Genomic DNA, 17,973 nt, shown 5'->3' with positions numbered 1-17,973 from the left:
GTGGCAGACAGTGAAGTATCGCGGTTTAGACAGAGGTCAGGAGAGAAGGTGCTGAGGGGGGAGGGGGGTAAGTAGCAGTAAGGAGAGAAATAAAAGAAATTAAAAGACTGGGAATGGCGGTGAAATGACGGCTGTGTAGTGCTGGAATGGGAACAGGGAGGAGGCTGGATGGGTGAGGACAGTGACAACCAACAAGCTGTCTGTCCACATGAATGGCCACCGACAAACTGTAGCCAAAAAACAAGTGGACCACCCGCTCGAGTAGGTGTTAGAAATAACGGACCACTCAGGACAATGGGAAGTCCAGAAGGATAAGTCCAAATGGGAATACATGTGCGAGGAGTCCGAAAGGAACGTGGGTGCTGCTTTGTTAAGGCAGAAAAGGTTAAGCTGATTAAGAAGATCAGCCAAGAGGACACTTCTTGGACAGGTTCTGAGAGAACCCCAAATGGGATGGTGTGCATTAAAGTCACCAAGCAGCAGAAATGAGTGAGGTAGCTGCCCAATAAGCTGGAGAAAGGCAGCCCTGCTGACATTGAATGATGGAGAGGGAAGTAAATGGTACAAAGGGAAAAGACTGAGTGAGGAAGAAAAAGGCATACTGCAACAGCTTGAAGACTCCCCCATGAGATGGAATGCCAACCTCAGGCGGAAGGTCAAAATGAAGCAGGAAGAAATGCGAAACTCGAAGCGGTCGTAAGGACGCAATTTTGTTTCCTGAAGGCCGAGGAGAAGTGGGTGCTGCAATTCTAAAAGCAGCAGCAAATCCTCTTTGTTGGATCAAAGGCCATGAACATTCCATTAGAGGAGAGCCATGATGAGAAAAAAATGAGAGGGTGTCACCTCGATGGCTGCCGAGTGGCAGCTTGTGAAGACTCGCTGCTACAGGGCACAGAGGCAGGAGGATCCTGCTCCATGAGGTCCACAGAAGCATCGGCTTTCTTCTGCTGTCGGCCTGAGGAGTTCAGTGCAGAAAAACAGTTGGTGATGTGCACCAGCAACATGGAGGCTGGCCAGTCAGAGGAATAACGTGGCAACACCATCGAAGAGGAACTTCGAGTTGGCGAAGATGACCATTCGCCCTTGTTGGAGCCTTTCCAGTTAGCAGAGGAAGACTCATGTGTTGGTTGGCTGGAGGGACATGGGAAGTCTAGACGGGAGTATTCCTTCTGTCCTTTCCAGCCTGCCGGTTGTGTAGCTAGTGACTTCGCCCCATGAGACAAGAGTTTGATGGCTTGTTGCACAGCTGGATGAGAGGACTGCAATGCTACCATGACACAGGTCGATTTCACAACCTCAGAGCTGAATTTCAGGTTGCATATCTGCATGGCCATGTCCTTCATGGAACAAGATGTAGCAAGAACAGTACTGTAAGTGCCAGACAGTAGAATGCAGGGTTTGCGACAAGCCAATAACTTGCGAGCGACCACGTAATGAACTTTTACCTTTACCTGGCTCTCCTGGACAAACCGCTCATTGAGATACATGGGACCATCTCGAGAGGAGGTGGCATGGTCACCACTGCAGTTGATACAGCAGAGAGAAGAAGGTGGACAATCACCCTCATCAGCATCCCTACCACAGGTTAAACAATTGGCAGTGTGTCAAAACGACATTCAGGTGTGGTTGATACGATGACACTGGTTACAGCGCATCGGGTTTGGAATGTACAGTCAGACTGTGAGAACTGCAAAGCCTGCTTTGATCTTGGATGGAAGTACCACTCTATTAAAGCTTAGAAAAACAATGTGTGTGGGCACTAACGAGGCATCTACCTTTTTCGTCACCCAACAGATGGCAATGACACCCTGTTAGAGAGGTACGTTTGGATTTCAGCCTTGGTCAGACTGTCAAGCAGCCTTGTTGAAAAAACATCACAGGAAGAATTCAGAGTTCTATGGGCCTTGACACGAACAGGAAAGCCATGGAGAAGCAAAGCGACAAGTAGTTGTTGCATTTGAGAATCAGAAGTAGTTCCTTTGCGTAAATGAGAGCAGGATTTCACAGGTCAGCGATTGCATCAACACCTTTCTGAATAATAAACAGATTTACCACTGCTAAGGACTGACCGCCTTCAGTACGTGAAACCATGAGGAACCGTAGTTCAGCTGGGAGCATTTTTGAGTCGTTAGCCTCATTTTGTTTACATTTTGTAAACGCTGACTGTGAAGATGATTGGCTCATTGCAAGAAGATCTCCCCCCCCCCCCCTCCCCCCCCCCCCCCCCATGCCCCCCATGATTGTTAGCATCTATGTGGCCATGCTCCTTCCGACTGGGTGTCCCCTTCACAAGAGGGCACACCTGCTTTAGGTGATTGTTCATGCCTCAGGTCACACCTCCAAAACACCTGACAGAGGGACCAATTGGTACTTTGGGAAGGTAGCAGCTCAGGCAATCATCCCTCCCTGGACCTGGCCTGTACGTGCAAACCCTACCTGTAGACCCAGGGCTGAGAATTATGCATTACCCAGTGACCTGTTGCACATCAGATGCATGGGCCAGCCTTCAGGAGTGCATAGAGAGAAAGAAGAAAAAAAGAGGAGCCTCTAACACCGAAGCGGAGAAAGGATAGGAGAAGGTGAATGAAGAAAGGAAAAAAGAACAAAAAACAGTGGTGAGACTATTCTTATGTCAGTTATGGCTAGAGCAGAACATTCCCAAAAACACCAGACATGTTCCCCAAGGAAAGGGAAAAAGAATAGCAAGAAGATAGACATGCAGCACAGAAGAGAAAAGATGCTGCAAAGGCTAGGGCTCCGTGGTAGATCTCTCTCCCTTGTGAGCAAAAATCTTAAGTACTAACGTCAACATATTTTGTAATGAACTGTTTTTAGATGGAGAAAGTAAGCCAAATGGTATGTGTGTTTCATTAAGACCACTGTTGTTATATTATTTCAACAAAATGAAACACATTTGTGACAAAAATATGCACTTCCTTGGAGCTGAAAGACAGATTTAAAATACCTTCACTGGTTTCAGAAACAACCTCAAAAAAAAGTAGGCCTCTTGAAAGAAGTGTACAAGACAGGAAGAGTTGTGTAAACCAACACTATAAGTGACCACCAATAAAATATTGGTTCTACTATGTTCTTGTTGTCGGTTATTAGTCACTGTGTTATGTCTAATATTTTACAAGTATTGTGTGATTTATTCTTTCAAGTGTTATAATGAGCACACAGCATACAAACTGCCAGCGACTGCCACAGTTTTCTTCTTCTTATTGTCCATACTTTCTAATATACAAATTATTTTCAAAGTGCCAAAATTTACTATAATAAATAAAATGTCTCTAAAATGCTGCATTGCACAATTTACTTGTGGTGAAACAGTCACAATTCCTGAAATCCATCACCTGTGGCCTCTGGCCTGCTGAGGAGCACTGCAAAACCACAAAAATCCGCCGCATTATGCCACACACACACAGACCTGCACTGCAGGCAAATTGGAGAGACTAGATCCAATGGACAAGGCTTGCACATTAGTGGGAAATGATGGTCTCCAGATCGGCAGGCGCGATCCACTGGAGACGCCTGCAGAAATGGCCTGCGGTTTTGGCCCATCGCGGGAATCCACTCGTGTGGCCAGCTATTCACTTGTCACAGACAGCATGTTGATGAAATGAGATCATGTTGATCAAGCCATGCAACAGAGAACTAGCACTAATACTCTGAGAACCAATACTAATGAGGATAGGTAGCAACTCACCGTAAAGATGATCGCTGAGCCACAGACAGGCACGTAGAAAAGATAGTAACACTCTCACAACTAAATTTTTGGCCATGGCCTTTGTCAGAAAACAAGAGCATGTACACATTCACACAGTCACTCAACACAACTCGTGCACAGATGACCGCCATCTCTGACCACTGCGTCAACAATCTCTGGGAAACAGATCCAAACAAACCACTCCTCCCGCCTCCCCGCCTCTCATCAGTGGCTGCTAGGCTAGTGGCAAGAAGTGATGGCAGCACTGACTGCAAGCTGAGGAGAGGGGTAGGAAGGGGAGAAGCAGTAAGAATTAGAGAGTAGCAAAGTGGTACATGTACTCAGCTACACCCAGCCAGTGATGACGCACGACATCTCAGCAAACAAACCATTTCATCTACTGAGACAAAAACGAGATTTTTCCAGTGTTTTTTTTTCTGATTTCCCTGACATGTTTAAAATTCCCTGATATTCTCCAATTTCCAGAACTTGTGGCAACCCTGTTTCATGCCCTTTTTCATGTCAGAAACAAGAAAAAGTCGCACAGAGCCAGGTCAGGTGAGGAAGGTGCATGGGACAGCAGAAGCATGCCATTTTTAGCCAAAAACTGTTTTACAGAGCTGGCTGTGTGTGCAGGTGTGTTGCAGTGGTGGAAGAACAAGTCTCCTGTGTGTCATAAATCAGGTCTTTTTTGAGGAACACCATGCTCCAAGATAACTCACTAACTTCTGACAGTTGATCAACTGTCTGGCAACAGACTGTGAGCATCAGCTCTCAATTTTTTTTTCAATTTTTTGGCCAAGCGGGCAGCTGATGGATGTCCAGAAAGAGGTTTGTCACCAACCAGCATGCCGCCATTTTTAAATCAAGCAAACCACTCATACACTTGAGTTTTTCTCATAGCATCATCTTGGTAAGCTGGTTTCAGCATTGAAACAGTTACAGCGGCATTTTTACTGAGAACAAAATAAAATTTCACAGCTGCATGTTGTTCACTTAAAGTTGCCATCAAAGAAAACAAAACAGCTTAACACAAACAATCACTGCAGATGAACAGAACAAGCCAGGTCGACAACATAGATGGCACTCAACTGGCAATGAGTTGTTCTTTATACACCTAGCGGCAGAAATGCGTACTAAACAAGCTGCGCCCATTGCAGTGTTATTCCAGATTTTTTTTTTTTTTTTTTTTTTTGGGGGGGGGGGGGGGGGGGGTTGCCCTCTCGTAAACATGGCTCCGATACAGTGGGAATTAGTGAAGTGTGATGGCACATCAGGACTTGGGGTCAGTTGAATATATGCTTATAAATACAAAGTAAAACACAGGGTAGTGCAGGAGTAGGTCTAATAATCACTAAGAAAACAAGAATGTGGGTAAGCTACTATGAACAGCATAGTGAAAGCATTGTTGCAATCAAGACAGACGTGAATCCAACACCCATCATAGTTGCACAACTTTACACGCAAACCGACTCCACAGGTGATGCGTAAAGAAAGTATGACAACGGAAAGGAAATTATCTACATAGTTAAATGTGACAAAAGCATCACTAAGACAGGTGACTGGAATTTGGTAGTGGGAAAAGGAACAGAAGGAAAAATAGCAAGAGAACAAAGAGAACATGGTCTGGGGAAAAGGAATGAATGAGGAAGCCACATTGTAGAATTTTGCACCCAGTATAATTTAATAATTGTTTATCTAAAAACACAGATGATGTGACTTACCGAACGAAAGTGCTGGCAGGTCAATAGACACACAAACAAACACAAACATACACACAAAATTCAAGCTTTCGCAACAAACTGTTGCCTCATCAGGAAAGAGGGAAGGAGAGGGAAAGACGAAAGGATATGGGTTTTAAGGGAGAGGGTAAGGAGTCATTCCAATCCCGGGAGCGGAAAGACTTACCTTAGGGGGAAAAAAGGACGGGTATACACTCGCGCACACACACACATATCCATCTGCACATACACAGACACAAGCAGACATTTGTAAAACTTAGTTGAATAACTAAGGAAGGATGTTGTATGCCTGGAAGAGATCTTGTGATGCTACACAGTTTCAGATTAATTAAATGAAAGTAAGATATTTTAAAACTAGATTTTAAACTGTTAAGACACCTCCAGGGGGCAGATATGGACTCTGTCCATAATGTTTATCAACTGTAGATTAAAACTCAAAAGAAATTGCAAAATGGTGTGAAGCAAGGAGATGAGACCGGGATAAACTGAAGGAACCAGAGGTTGTTGGAGGTTTTGGTGGGGGCGTTACGTTACACTGGACTTAAACGAGGGAGAGAAATACAGTAGAAGACTAATAGCTAGCTTTACAGGTAAAACAGAGAAGGTAGCACAGGATCAAAGATGTAGAAAGACAAAGACTAGATGAAATCACTGGATAGTTCAGGATATATTGAATCTAAGTGACAAAAGAAGAAATTATAAAAATGCAGCAAATGAAGTAGGTAAAAAGGAACACAGATGTCTACAAAATGAGAATATGCAAACTGGTTAAGCTGGAACAGCTATACGACAAATACAAGGCTGTAGACACATGCATGACTAGTGGGAAGATAGACACCATCTACAGGAAATTTAAAGAATCCTTTGCAGGAAAGAGAAGCAGCTGTATGAGTATCAAGAGCTCAAATAGCACCAAAGACGGGACAGAAAACGTGGAAGGAATATTCAGAGGGTCCATATAAGGGAAACAAACTTCAGGACAATATTACAGAAAGACAAGAAGAAGTTGGTGAAGATGAGGTGGACAGTATGATACGGCTACATGAACTTGACAAATCACTGAGACATAGGTGAGGAAAAAAAGGGCACCTGGAGTAGATGACATTCGCTCTCAAGCTAGCAATGAGAAAATTTTTCCACCTGATAAGCAAGATGTATGAGACAGGCAAAATACCCTTATATTTCAGAAAGACTGTAATAATTCCAGTTCCACAGAATGGAGGTGCTAACAGGTGTCAATACTATTGAAATATCAATTTAATATTCGTAAGTCATGGTTGCAAAATATTCACCCTTTTTTTTCCTTTCTACTTAGATGACTAGAAAAGCTGTAATACAGTGCCTATTACTTATCTTAGCAGTTAGGTTAAAGAAAGGCAAACCTACATTTAGAGAATTAGTGAATTTAGAGAAAGTAGTTAACAATGTTGAAATCAAATAATGGGAAATTGAGGATGGAACAACAACGTTATAAAAAGTATAGGTTGCTACTCACCATATTGAGGGGAAGTTCATGTGCAGACAGGCACAATAAAAAGACTGCTAAGCATTTGAGTCCAGTGTAAGTGGCCAGACACAATGACACTGTGTGTGTGTGTGTGTGTGTGTTTTCTACTTTAACGAAGGCCTCTTGGCTTGTGTGTGTTTTCTACTTTAACGAAGGCCTCTTGGCTGAAAGCTCAAATGTTTAGCAGATTGCAGATGGCTGGTTGGTTTGTTTGGGGTATAAAGGGACCAAAGTACAGGGTCATTAGTTCCTTTTTCCTGATGCAAGCAAGGCTCAAGGTATAAAAAACACCCAACACCACAACTAAAAAGAAAATGAATGGAACAAATAAAAAACGAGGAAAACATACACCACAAGGAAAAGTAGAGTAAGGGCTGGCTGATCACAATTATAAAAGAGGATGAGCCAGCCACTTTGCAACACATTAAAATGTCCACCCCAAAAAGACAAGGTGAGATGAACACACGTAGGGAAAAGACAACCATCAAGACAGACAAACGCAAAGAAAGTGAGACAGAGTTAAAATCGAGGGAGGGTGGCCACCTCAGAGAGAAGGCTAAATGCCCACCCTTATACAATATGAAAAAAAAAAAAAAAACTGGCGAATAAAATGTAAAACTAAATCTGTTGTTGAGGCACTGTTGCCCGACACTGAAGGTAGGGTGCTCGAAGTCTCCTTAAGGGCACGCAGTTTGTTGTGCGTACCAAGATTATGCCATTCCATCTACCAAAGCTGAAGAACCTTGCGGCACAGATGGACTCCTGGATGGTCGCTACCAAAGGATGGTGGGGGTAGCACTGGTCGATAGCTTGTAGGCTGCTCAAGGAGTCAGTAACAGAAGAAATGACTCGCAGGGCATGAGCAGATGCACTGAAGAGCATGAGAAATGGCCGCCAGCTCCTGTTGCAGTGAAAACACTGCAGCCATCTAGCAACGAGTGCTGTTCAATATGTCCTCCATGAATATACGCAAAAGCCAACGTGACCATCAGCCATCGAGCCATCAGTGTAAATCACTTCATGGTCCCAGTACATGTCAAGAATCGAGAAGAAGAGACAGCAGAGAGCTGCGAGAATAACTGAGTCCTTAGGACCATATGAAAGCTCCAGGTAAAACTTTGGCCTAGGTGTACACCTTGGAGCTGTAAGTGAATGGACCTCGAGTATAGGTGGTAAAGGCAAGGACTCCACTTCAGACAGAAGAGATCAGACACAAACAGCAATCTTAAGCCCTGACCTGGGCCTCCGATGCGGGAGATGAGCCGCCATGGATGGGAAAAGGAGATGGTAATACGGATGCTCAGGAGAACTATGAATGTGTGCAACATAACAGGCGAGAAGCTGTGCACGCCTAACCTTCAATGGAGGGTCTCCGGTCTCCACTACAATGCTGGTCACCAGACTCTTCCTAAAAGCTCCTGTTGCCAGTCGAACACCACTGTGGTGCACTGGGTCGAATAAACGCAATGCTGAGGGCACCACCGAACCACAAACCAAACTCCCATAGTCAAGGCGGCATTGAAGAAGGGCTCTGAAGAGCTGCAGCAGCGTAGAGTGATCTGTAACCCAGTTGATGTTGCTCAGGCAGCAGAGAGCACTGAGGTGCTGCCAGCACTTCCGCTTCAGGTGACGAAAATGAGGAAGCCATGCCAATCAGGTGTTAAAAACCAGTCCTAAGAATTGATATGTCTCCACTACAGTGAGTGGATCATTAAGGTAAAGTTTTGGTTCTGGATGAACGGTGTGATGCCAACAGAAGTGCATGACACACAACTTCACAGCTGAAAATTGGAAGCCGTGGGCTAGAGCTTATGACTGCACCTTGTGGATAGCTGCTGCTAGACCATTAATGGCCACTAAAAATAGAGATACACTCAATATAGAGCCCTGCAGGCCCCCATTCTCCTGGATATGAGAGGAACTATAGGAGGCACAAACTCGGACACGGAAAGAATGGAGCAATATGAAATTTTGGATAAAAATCAGGAACGGGACCCGGAGACCCCATTCACATAATGTGGCAAGGATATGATGTCCGCAGGTCGTGTCGTAAGCTTTTCGTAAATCAAAAATGGCGGCAACCAGGTGTTGGCATCGGGTAAACGCTGTTCAGATGGCGGACTTGAGGGAAACTAGTTTATCAATGGTAGAGTGACCCTGGCAGAAACTGCCCTAGCATGGAGCCAGTATGTCTCGTGACTCCTGGACCCAACACAAATGCCAGCTAACCGGACATTCTAACAACTTACAAAGAACGTTGGTGAGGCTCATGGGCCAATATCTATCCACACCAAGCAGGTTTTTACCGGGTTTGAGCACTGGAATGATGGTGATCTCCCGCCATTGTGATGGAAAGATGCCATCGCACCTGATCCGGTTGAAGATGATGAGGAGATGTCGCTTTTAGTCGGACGAGAGATATTTGATCATCTGACTGTGGATAGGATCTGGCCCTGGAGCTGTGTCGGGACAATGTGCAAGGACACTGAGGAGCTCCCACTCTGTAAATGGAGCACTATAGGGTTCACTATGACGTTCAGTGAATGAGGGGGCTTTCCTTTGCACCCGCTGTTTGAGGGATGCTCTGACGCGGAGGCTCGAGCATAGTGCTCAGCAATTGCGTTTGCATCAGTAGATAACACACCATTGACGTTAATGCCAGTAACACCTGTTGGGGTCTGGTACTCACAAACACATCTGATCGTCGTCCAGACTTGGAAAGGTGGTGTATGTCATCCAATGGTCGAGACGTACCTCTCCCAACATGCCGGTTTCTGTCTTTTTATAAGCTGGCGAACGCGGGCACGGAGCCGTTTAAAAGCTATTAGGTGGTCTAGGGAAGGGAGCCACTTATGTCGCTGTAGAGCTCGCCGACACTCTTTAATGGCCTCAGCAATTTCCGACGACCACCAAGGTACTGACTTTCTCAGGGGCACTCTAAAGAACTAGGGATCGTCTTTTCCACTGCAGAAGCGATTATTCTAGTGACCTCCTCAACTACCACATTGATGGCACCATGTGGGGGAGATTCAACGGTGACAGCAGGGGTGAAAGCTTCCCAGTCTGCCTTGTTTAAAGCCCATCAAGGTAGACGTCTGGGGAAATGGCGCTGGGGGAGTGACAGGATGATGGGAAAGTGATCAGTACCACACAAGTCAAGTGGGCTCTCCAGTGGACAGATGAGAGAAGTCCTGGGCTGCAGAGGGATAAATCAATGGCCGAGTAAGTGCCACAAGCAACAATGAAATGTGTGGGGGGCCCAGTATTTAAGAGGCAGAGGTCAAGTAGAGACAGGAAAGATTCAACACCTCTACCTTGGCCAGTAAGCACAGTGCCACACCACAAGGGGTTATGGGCATTCAAATCACCCAAAAGTAGGAAAGGTTTAGGGAGTTGATGAATCAGTGCAGCCAATGTGTTCAGGGGTACTTCACCATCTGGAGGATGTATATGTTGCAGACAGTTATTTCCTGCATTGTCCTTATCCTGAAAGCCACAGCTTCAAGAGGGGTTTGATGGGGCACAGGGTCACTGCATACTGAGTTCAGGACATAGAGTGTCAGGTGGAGTTTGTGTCTATTATAGTTGCTACGGTTCTTGTAATATCCCCTTTAGCTGTGAAGGGCAGGGGTCTACATTGCCAGGAACCAGGTATCCTGGAAGGCAATGCAGAAAGCAGGTGTAAAGCTTAACAGTTGCCGTAGCTCAGCCAGATGGTGGAAAAAACCGCAGCAATTCCACTGAAGGGTGACGTTATCATGAGGCTGGAAAGGCATGAAGCATAAAAGGAGACAGGTTACGCCTCAGGGTCATCTGCTGCCGCAGATTGAGTATTTGTATCTATTCCTATTGTGGGTGAGGCATCAGTGAGATCCAGGTCCTCAGGGGATGTTGAGATTTCCATCTCATTTGCAGGGAGTGGTGGTGTTGGGGCCACCAGAGGGTCCTTTTTCTTAGCAGACTTCTTTGTTTGCTTGCCCTCTCACTTCTCTTTAGGGGCTTGCTGGTAGGACTTCTCTGAAGTAGCTTCAGGCACGGATGACGACTGTGAAGCTCTTCATCCAGCAGCTTTTGGCTCCTTTAGCCACTGGCGAGTGTCCACTGTGGCATTAGTGGAGACCTTGGGAAAGAGGGTTCCAAGGGACCCCTTCCACACCAGTGGAGCCAGAGGAGGCTGTTGCTTCTCCAACTGGGAGGAGGGGACCAATGTCCCCTGTGGTTGGTGGGTGGGGGGGGGGGGGGGGGGTGCTTGCTCCCGATGTAGGTACTTTGGGAGCAACGGAAGGAGATTTTTCCCCCTACCACCAAGGAGGCAGATGTATTCTGGAGGCCCAGAGTTATAAGAACTGAAAGGCAGAAAAAGGAAATACACAGTGGTGAAGGTAGTGAGAGACAGTTGTAACCTATCCCCAGTGTTATCCAGTCTGTGCAATGAGCAAGCTGTGAAGGAAACCAATGAGAAATTTAGAAAAGGAACTAAAGTTCAAGGAGAAGAAACAATAACTTTATGGTTTGCCAATGGCATTGTAATTCTGTCAGCAATTGAACAGAAAGGATAGTATCTTTGAAAGAAATTATAAGCTTAATATCAACAGCAGAGTAATGGAACACTGTCGAATTAAATCAGGTATTGCTCAAGGAACTAGACTAGGTAATGACACGTTAACAATAGCAGGTGAGGTTTCCTTTTTTTAGCTACAAAATGAATGATGTTGGCTAAAATAGAGTGAATGTAAAATGCAGACTGGCAATTATAAAAGCATTTCTGAAAAAGAGGAATTTGTTAATATCACATATAAATTTAAGTGTAAAGAATTTTTTTCCTGAACATATTTGTCTGTTGTGAAGCTTTGTGTGGAAATGGAATGTGGATTACAAGCAATTCACTGAAGAAGAGAATAAAAGCTTTTAAACTCTTATACTACCAAAGAATGCTACAAGTTAGGTGGGTAATTCTAACAACAAATGAGGAGGTACTGAATCGAATTGAGGAAAAATAAAATTTATCTCACAACTAGATTAATGTAAGGGCTTGTTGATGGGACACATCCTGAAGCATCAAGGAACTGTCAACCTGGTGATGGAATTAACTGTGGGGGTTAAAAATTGTAAAGGGAAGCCAATGCTTGAACACAGTGAGCACTTTCAAATGAATGTACGTCATGGTAATGTGGAGATGAAGAGGAGGCTTGCACAAGAATTTAGCATGGAGAACAGTTTCAAAACCAGTCTCTGGACTAAAGGCCACAACAATAATACATCTGAATGCAAAAATTTGAGGAAAGAGACCTGATTTGCAGAACATGACAATATTATTCTAACAAAACAATGCACATGCCCACAGAAGTGTCTTGGCAAGCGGAAATTTGAGGGATCTGACATACAAACTTTTGGTACATCTGCCCTATTCCCCAGATTTAGTTTCCTCAGACTTCCATCTCGTCCCAAAAATCAATCTTCTTTGCTGGTCAGTAGTTTTTGTGCAACCAAAAAACAATAGCAGCTATACGTGGGTATTTTGCAGCACTTACAGAACACAACAGAGATAGAATAATGTCACACTGCTGGATGGTGTATGTTGATGTTAAAAAGAGATTATGGTGAAAAAAATTTTTAAAATCATAAATTCTCATTTTCACTATCAGGCCAAGAAAAAGTAAAGAATATTAGGGTGTAACATCCCATCAACAATGAGGTCATCAGAGGCAGATTATCAGACCAAGAACTTTTCAGACCACCCTCAATATGAATGTTGCTTTCTCTCTATTTCAGATCAGTGATGTCACATTTCCATAACATTCTAATTAATAGAACTACAACTGCTGAGTATTCTGCTCTCATACGGTATGCTCTCTGCAATCAATGTCTGAACACAATATGCCTTTTCATTGATGAGAAGAATTGTTTGGTGACCATATGCATTTTCAGCTCGTGTTTCATAAAAGGGGCACGACACAACAAAAAATTTCTATTCTTAAAAAATATGCTCACTTTGTAGTGTACATCTTCCTGGAGAGTTTCCTTTATAAAACATACATCTCTGAGGACATATAAGACATCTTATTTGATCTTAAGTGTAAGGAAGTGCAGCACCACATCTCTTCGCACAACATTCTTAAATCAACCTTTATACTTTCACCAGGGATTGTCATATCTGAAACGAAGGACTATCAGTATCAACACTTTTTCTGCTACTATCAATGTGCATTGTTTTGTTGCCTGATTTTGTTTATTCCTTGTTTTTAAAGTCTTGTTGTGTGGTTTTGTGAATTTCAAGTCACTTTTCATTTCGCTGTGTTGTTTTGTGCTTGTTTGTGGCATATTATCACACAAGATGCCTAGAATTCATCGCTTCAAACATAAAAAATTTCACCAGGGCAACACATACACATTAAAGTGTGCTACAACAAATAGTACACCAGTGGCAGAAGACTGCAACCTCTCAGTGCCAGTAAATGTATCACCACCAAGGGCTTCAAGAAAGAAATTTGTTCTTGGCACTAATGAAAATGGAGGCTGTGAATCTGAGGGTTCATGCAGTAGTGTTGTTGATATTAATACACTATCACAGTTAATATTTGACAATGTTATGAGCAAGCATTGCTTTGGCATGCAGTGTGTTTCTATGGTGGAAGATGAAATCGCAAGGAATGGCCTTGTAACAAACGTATCTGTACTCTGCAGCAAATGCAAACTTGGTGCATCTTGCGTGCCATCTACAATCATAAACAAAGGTATGATGTGGATGTGAGGGTAGAGTATGGTAAGCGCTGTACTGGTAGGGGAGAGAAGCAGCAAGAACGTTTTGAGCTGTGCTGAATCTTCCACCTCAACCAGGAAAATTTGAGGGATATTGTTGCTGAGGGCACACTTTGTTGAATGGCACTGTTACAGCAACATCTGTTGACACTGGCTAAGTATTAAATGTTGAAGTTTTTAGCAAATCTTATCACAGTTGTGTGAAAGGGATTCCAGATCATGAATGTAATATGAACTATAAGGGCTCAAGTAGAGGTATGGTAATACAGGGAGCTGTCAGCTTGTTTACCAGATCTGTTGGCATCCCACAGCCTGTGATATGTGAAGTATATTGTTAATGGTGACAGTAAAGCTTTACTTGAGGTTCAAAAATGTGCTCCATATGGAACTGACACTACTGTGCAGAAATTAAGAATATGTGGGGCATGTACAGAAAATACATAGCACTACACTTAGAAAGCTGAGACAAGATTTGTCATAAAAAAAAATAATGATCTAATGGGAAGGAAATCAAACGGAGAGGGTGACTGACTGATGCAGAAATTGACAAGCTACAGATATACTGTAGATTGGCAATAAGATGAAATACAGGGGATTTGAAAACATGAAGCAACCATTTTGGCTTTATAGTTCCACAAAAGGTCCACAAACAATAATCCTACTCACAATTTGTGCCCAAAGGGAAGTGAACCATGGTGTGGCTACTTAAAGTCAATTGCTGGTGGTGAAGAATATTATCACAGGAATTCTCCACCAGTTGCTGTAATGTTTATGGACTTTTTGAATGAGAAATTACTGAAGAAATGTCTACATGGAGGTACCCAACACCCAAAAGGGAATTTTAATCAGTGTGACGGAAAGATTTCCAAAAACAATTTTTGGGGGAAGAAACACACTTGGTATTGCTGCTTATGATGCAGTTTCATGTTTTAATGATGGTGTGCAAAGCAGGAAATATGTTTCAGAGAGAATAGGAACCACGCATGGAGTGAACTGTACAAAAGCTTTGTATGCAATAGATAGAGAACATGTAGTGAAAGCAGAAAAATAAGTTTTGGAAGTGACAAAAATCAAGATGAGTGTATCATACAAATGTGAAAAAAAAAGAAAACTGATACAGAAAGTGAAAAAGAACCTGCTTATAGGCTGGAAAATTCTAAAAGAATGCCAAAAACAACCTGAAACTTAACAGGCATTTTCTGCAAAACACAAATTTGTGTATGTAGGTACATTAATACCCAAAGCAAAAGTCATATTACTTTCAAACTTTGCATGCTTATAAAAAACAACCTCCTTAATGCAAAACACTATAATTTTCCACATCTATTAAAAAGTGATGGAAATTGAGATAATTAAATAAGAATTTTGAGTTTTTCTACACATGAAGTTTAAAATGTAAGTACTCATTCATTTTTTCAACAATTAAATAAACTCAAATAATTCCCAACACCAGCAAGTATGTTTAGTATGTTCAGTAAAATTCATCAAAGAATCTGTCTTACTTATGAAGAAAAGTATACTTACATCAAAAGGTGATTCCAAAAGTTAGAGAAAAACTGATGAGATTTTACATGCAAAAAAATATTCTGTTAGGTTTTGGAACTTCCACTACTAAGAGTGTGAATCCTGCCTTCTTCCTGGTCATGCTGAAAACGTTTTTTGAATTTATTAGGAAAAGTATTGGTAGTAGAAATTAAAATGTCCTGTGGTCTCTCTCCAGCTTTCAGTCAGTCATGGCAATAATTCCTACTCCAGGTAGTATCAAAGCTTCAATTCGTGTTTGTAAAATTAAACTCTTTTTCCATTAAGAAAGATATTACTTACTTTATATTGATGACCTGATCTAGAATTCCATCCTCACTGGGACTGTATGGTGTCTGTGTACTTGTTACACTATCCATCAGATCAGCTGCAGATTGTGAGACACTGCTCTGACCTCTTCGTTTTGGAGAAGGTGTCTCTGAACCAATGGCAGTAAGTGACGTGGACAACTTGTTGTTTGTATAAAAAGTCTGAGCTAGTAGCTCTGTCCTGTTAACAAAAGTTAAATATGAAGATTTAACCTGAATAAGCAAATAAACCTTGTCTATTTTAGAAAGTCTGACCACATGCACATTAATTTCACAAACAATACAATCAGAAATACAGTTACAATATCCTAAAAACAAATATTGTTAAATTTATCAAATGAAATTTCTATATGGTCTACCATACATTAATTTTGCCATAAATAAAACCTCACAGCCAATCCCATCACAAAGAATAAAACTATCTCATCTTCAGAAAAGATCAACTGTGCATGGATGAAATTATGTACTGCAGTAGTACACATGGAAGACAGTGAAGGGTAAGTGGAAAACAGAAAGAGATGGGAGAAGGACATAAAGAAAGATGATGATTATGATGATAATGATGATGATGATGATGATGATAAGGAGGAGGAGGAGGAGGAGCTACTGCATTACACAGAATTTTATTCATTTTAATCAAGTGACACCTATTTCTAAAGTTTTAGATGTTGATCGGTCATCATTTCCATTACCTTTAGAACAGAAAGAAAATGATCTTGCGTGCACAAGATAGGTTTATTTGATCTTCATATGTGATGTATTTAGCCTGTTCTAGGCATCATCAGACCATCTGGCAAAACTACAAACTTGTATAAGTATAAATTGACATTGAAGAACACAATAAATGAATAAATTAAAAATAACAAGAGGAACTCAGGGCCACAAATGTGTTTCAGGGGGTGGTGAGAGATACAAATTTCAACTCAAAGTGTTGCACCATATCTGAGCTTACCGACAAGCATTCTTGCTAGTATTGAACAGAATTAAGAGCCCCATAGGCCTGGGAGGTAACAGCCAGATAGCCACTGTCAATGCTTCATTACATCACCTCGAAGCAAAATGAAAGAAAGTAATAACAGTAAGAAAGATAAAACTACTAAAGTATGCAAGGGGTACGTAACATTGGCAAACAGGTATATTCAGTGAGAAGAAAAAACTCACAAGTGCAAAATAAACTCTTATAAAGGCTAGACTAATACACCTTTGGCAAATGATTGGGCATTCTAATAATAGAGAAATAGCTAAAATTTATAGCTAAAATTTTTAGTAAAAGTATTAAGCAATGCTAAACCAGAAAATTAACTGAAACGATGATAACTTACACACAAAGAAACCACCCCACAAACACAAATATGGTCTGTTCACAATGCTGTGAGCACCTGCTGTCTTGCTGGCAACTAGACTGCCAGAGCAAGTGTCAAGGTCCAGTGGAGACATAGTGAGGAAAGGCTCACAGGATGGTGCATTGAAACATAATTAATTGTTGGCTAGTGATTAAATAAAAATAATCAATAAGTAATATAAGTGGCAACCATCATTTAAAGATATGCATCTTAATATCAAAAAATGTTTGATGTTTAGAAAAGTCTTGTTCTTTTAAAATTCAAAAGTTTTAAAAAGATATGCTTAGAAATTTCGAACTCTTCCAATAAACTCAGTTTCTTACCTTTGTTGGCCACAAGAAGGGTTTTAATGTTTTCTAAATATGGGGGTCGATGACCACAAGATCTGAGGTGTTGGGCAAAGAAGGAAATTTTTTCACTTGACCTTTTCTGTCAGTAGATATGAAGGAGCATTTATTGCATGGGAGAGCCCTTCAAAAAAATCTTTAACATTAGTATACCAAAATAGTTTAACCAAGTTGTATGAAAATGACCCATGAAATGGAATAGCCACAAGTGTACTTTCGCACACTGTGGATGTAAGTGAATAATAGTGGAGACTACATCGCTTTTCCACTCGTCATATAAACAGTTCATCAGTGAAAGGCTTTAACCATTTTTATGTGCTACAAAGGACAGATTGTCTAACTCTTTGTTGATATTGCCATCAGAGAGAGGGAGTTCACACATTCATGTTACCGCAGCTCTAAAATAGCTGTGTTTATAGCTCCTTGTATGATTGGAAGAGGAGTGCACTGTTGAAAAACTAGTAGAAGGCTTTCAAAAATATTGAAGGTGATTTTACTGTCATTCAACTGTTGAGAGTGGTCAAGATAATTTAAGATCCCATCTTGGTCCATTATTGCATAAATGAAGATTAACTTAGGGTAACACTGACTGAACTCTTCAATCAATGACCCAGTCTCTTTGCAAGTGCAATCATCAAAACATCATCCACATATCTCTTGTACAAGATCAGTTTTTCACCAATAGAGCATTTTCATTTAATATATTCAGGTCCAAAAAG

General features: G+C 41.9%; 1 protein-coding gene across 1 annotated transcript in view; it reads right to left on the bottom strand.

Moving 5' to 3' along the window:
- Positions 1–17,973, bottom strand: part of LOC124787832 (vacuolar protein sorting-associated protein 13D) — a 557,316-nt gene that overhangs the window by 364,987 nt on the left and 174,356 nt on the right. The window contains exon 20 of the mRNA XM_047254770.1: positions 15,539–15,745. Within this exon, the coding sequence (XP_047110726.1) occupies positions 15,539–15,745 (207 nt within the window). The remainder of the gene's footprint in view (positions 1–15,538; positions 15,746–17,973) is intronic.

This window comes from Schistocerca piceifrons, chromosome 3 (genome assembly GCF_021461385.2).
Source record: "Schistocerca piceifrons isolate TAMUIC-IGC-003096 chromosome 3, iqSchPice1.1, whole genome shotgun sequence".
In the NCBI taxonomy this organism is placed as follows: Eukaryota; Metazoa; Arthropoda; class Insecta; order Orthoptera; family Acrididae; genus Schistocerca; species Schistocerca piceifrons.
The sequence above is the reverse complement of the archived record's forward strand: the minus strand, read 5'-3'. Positions and strand labels throughout refer to the sequence as shown.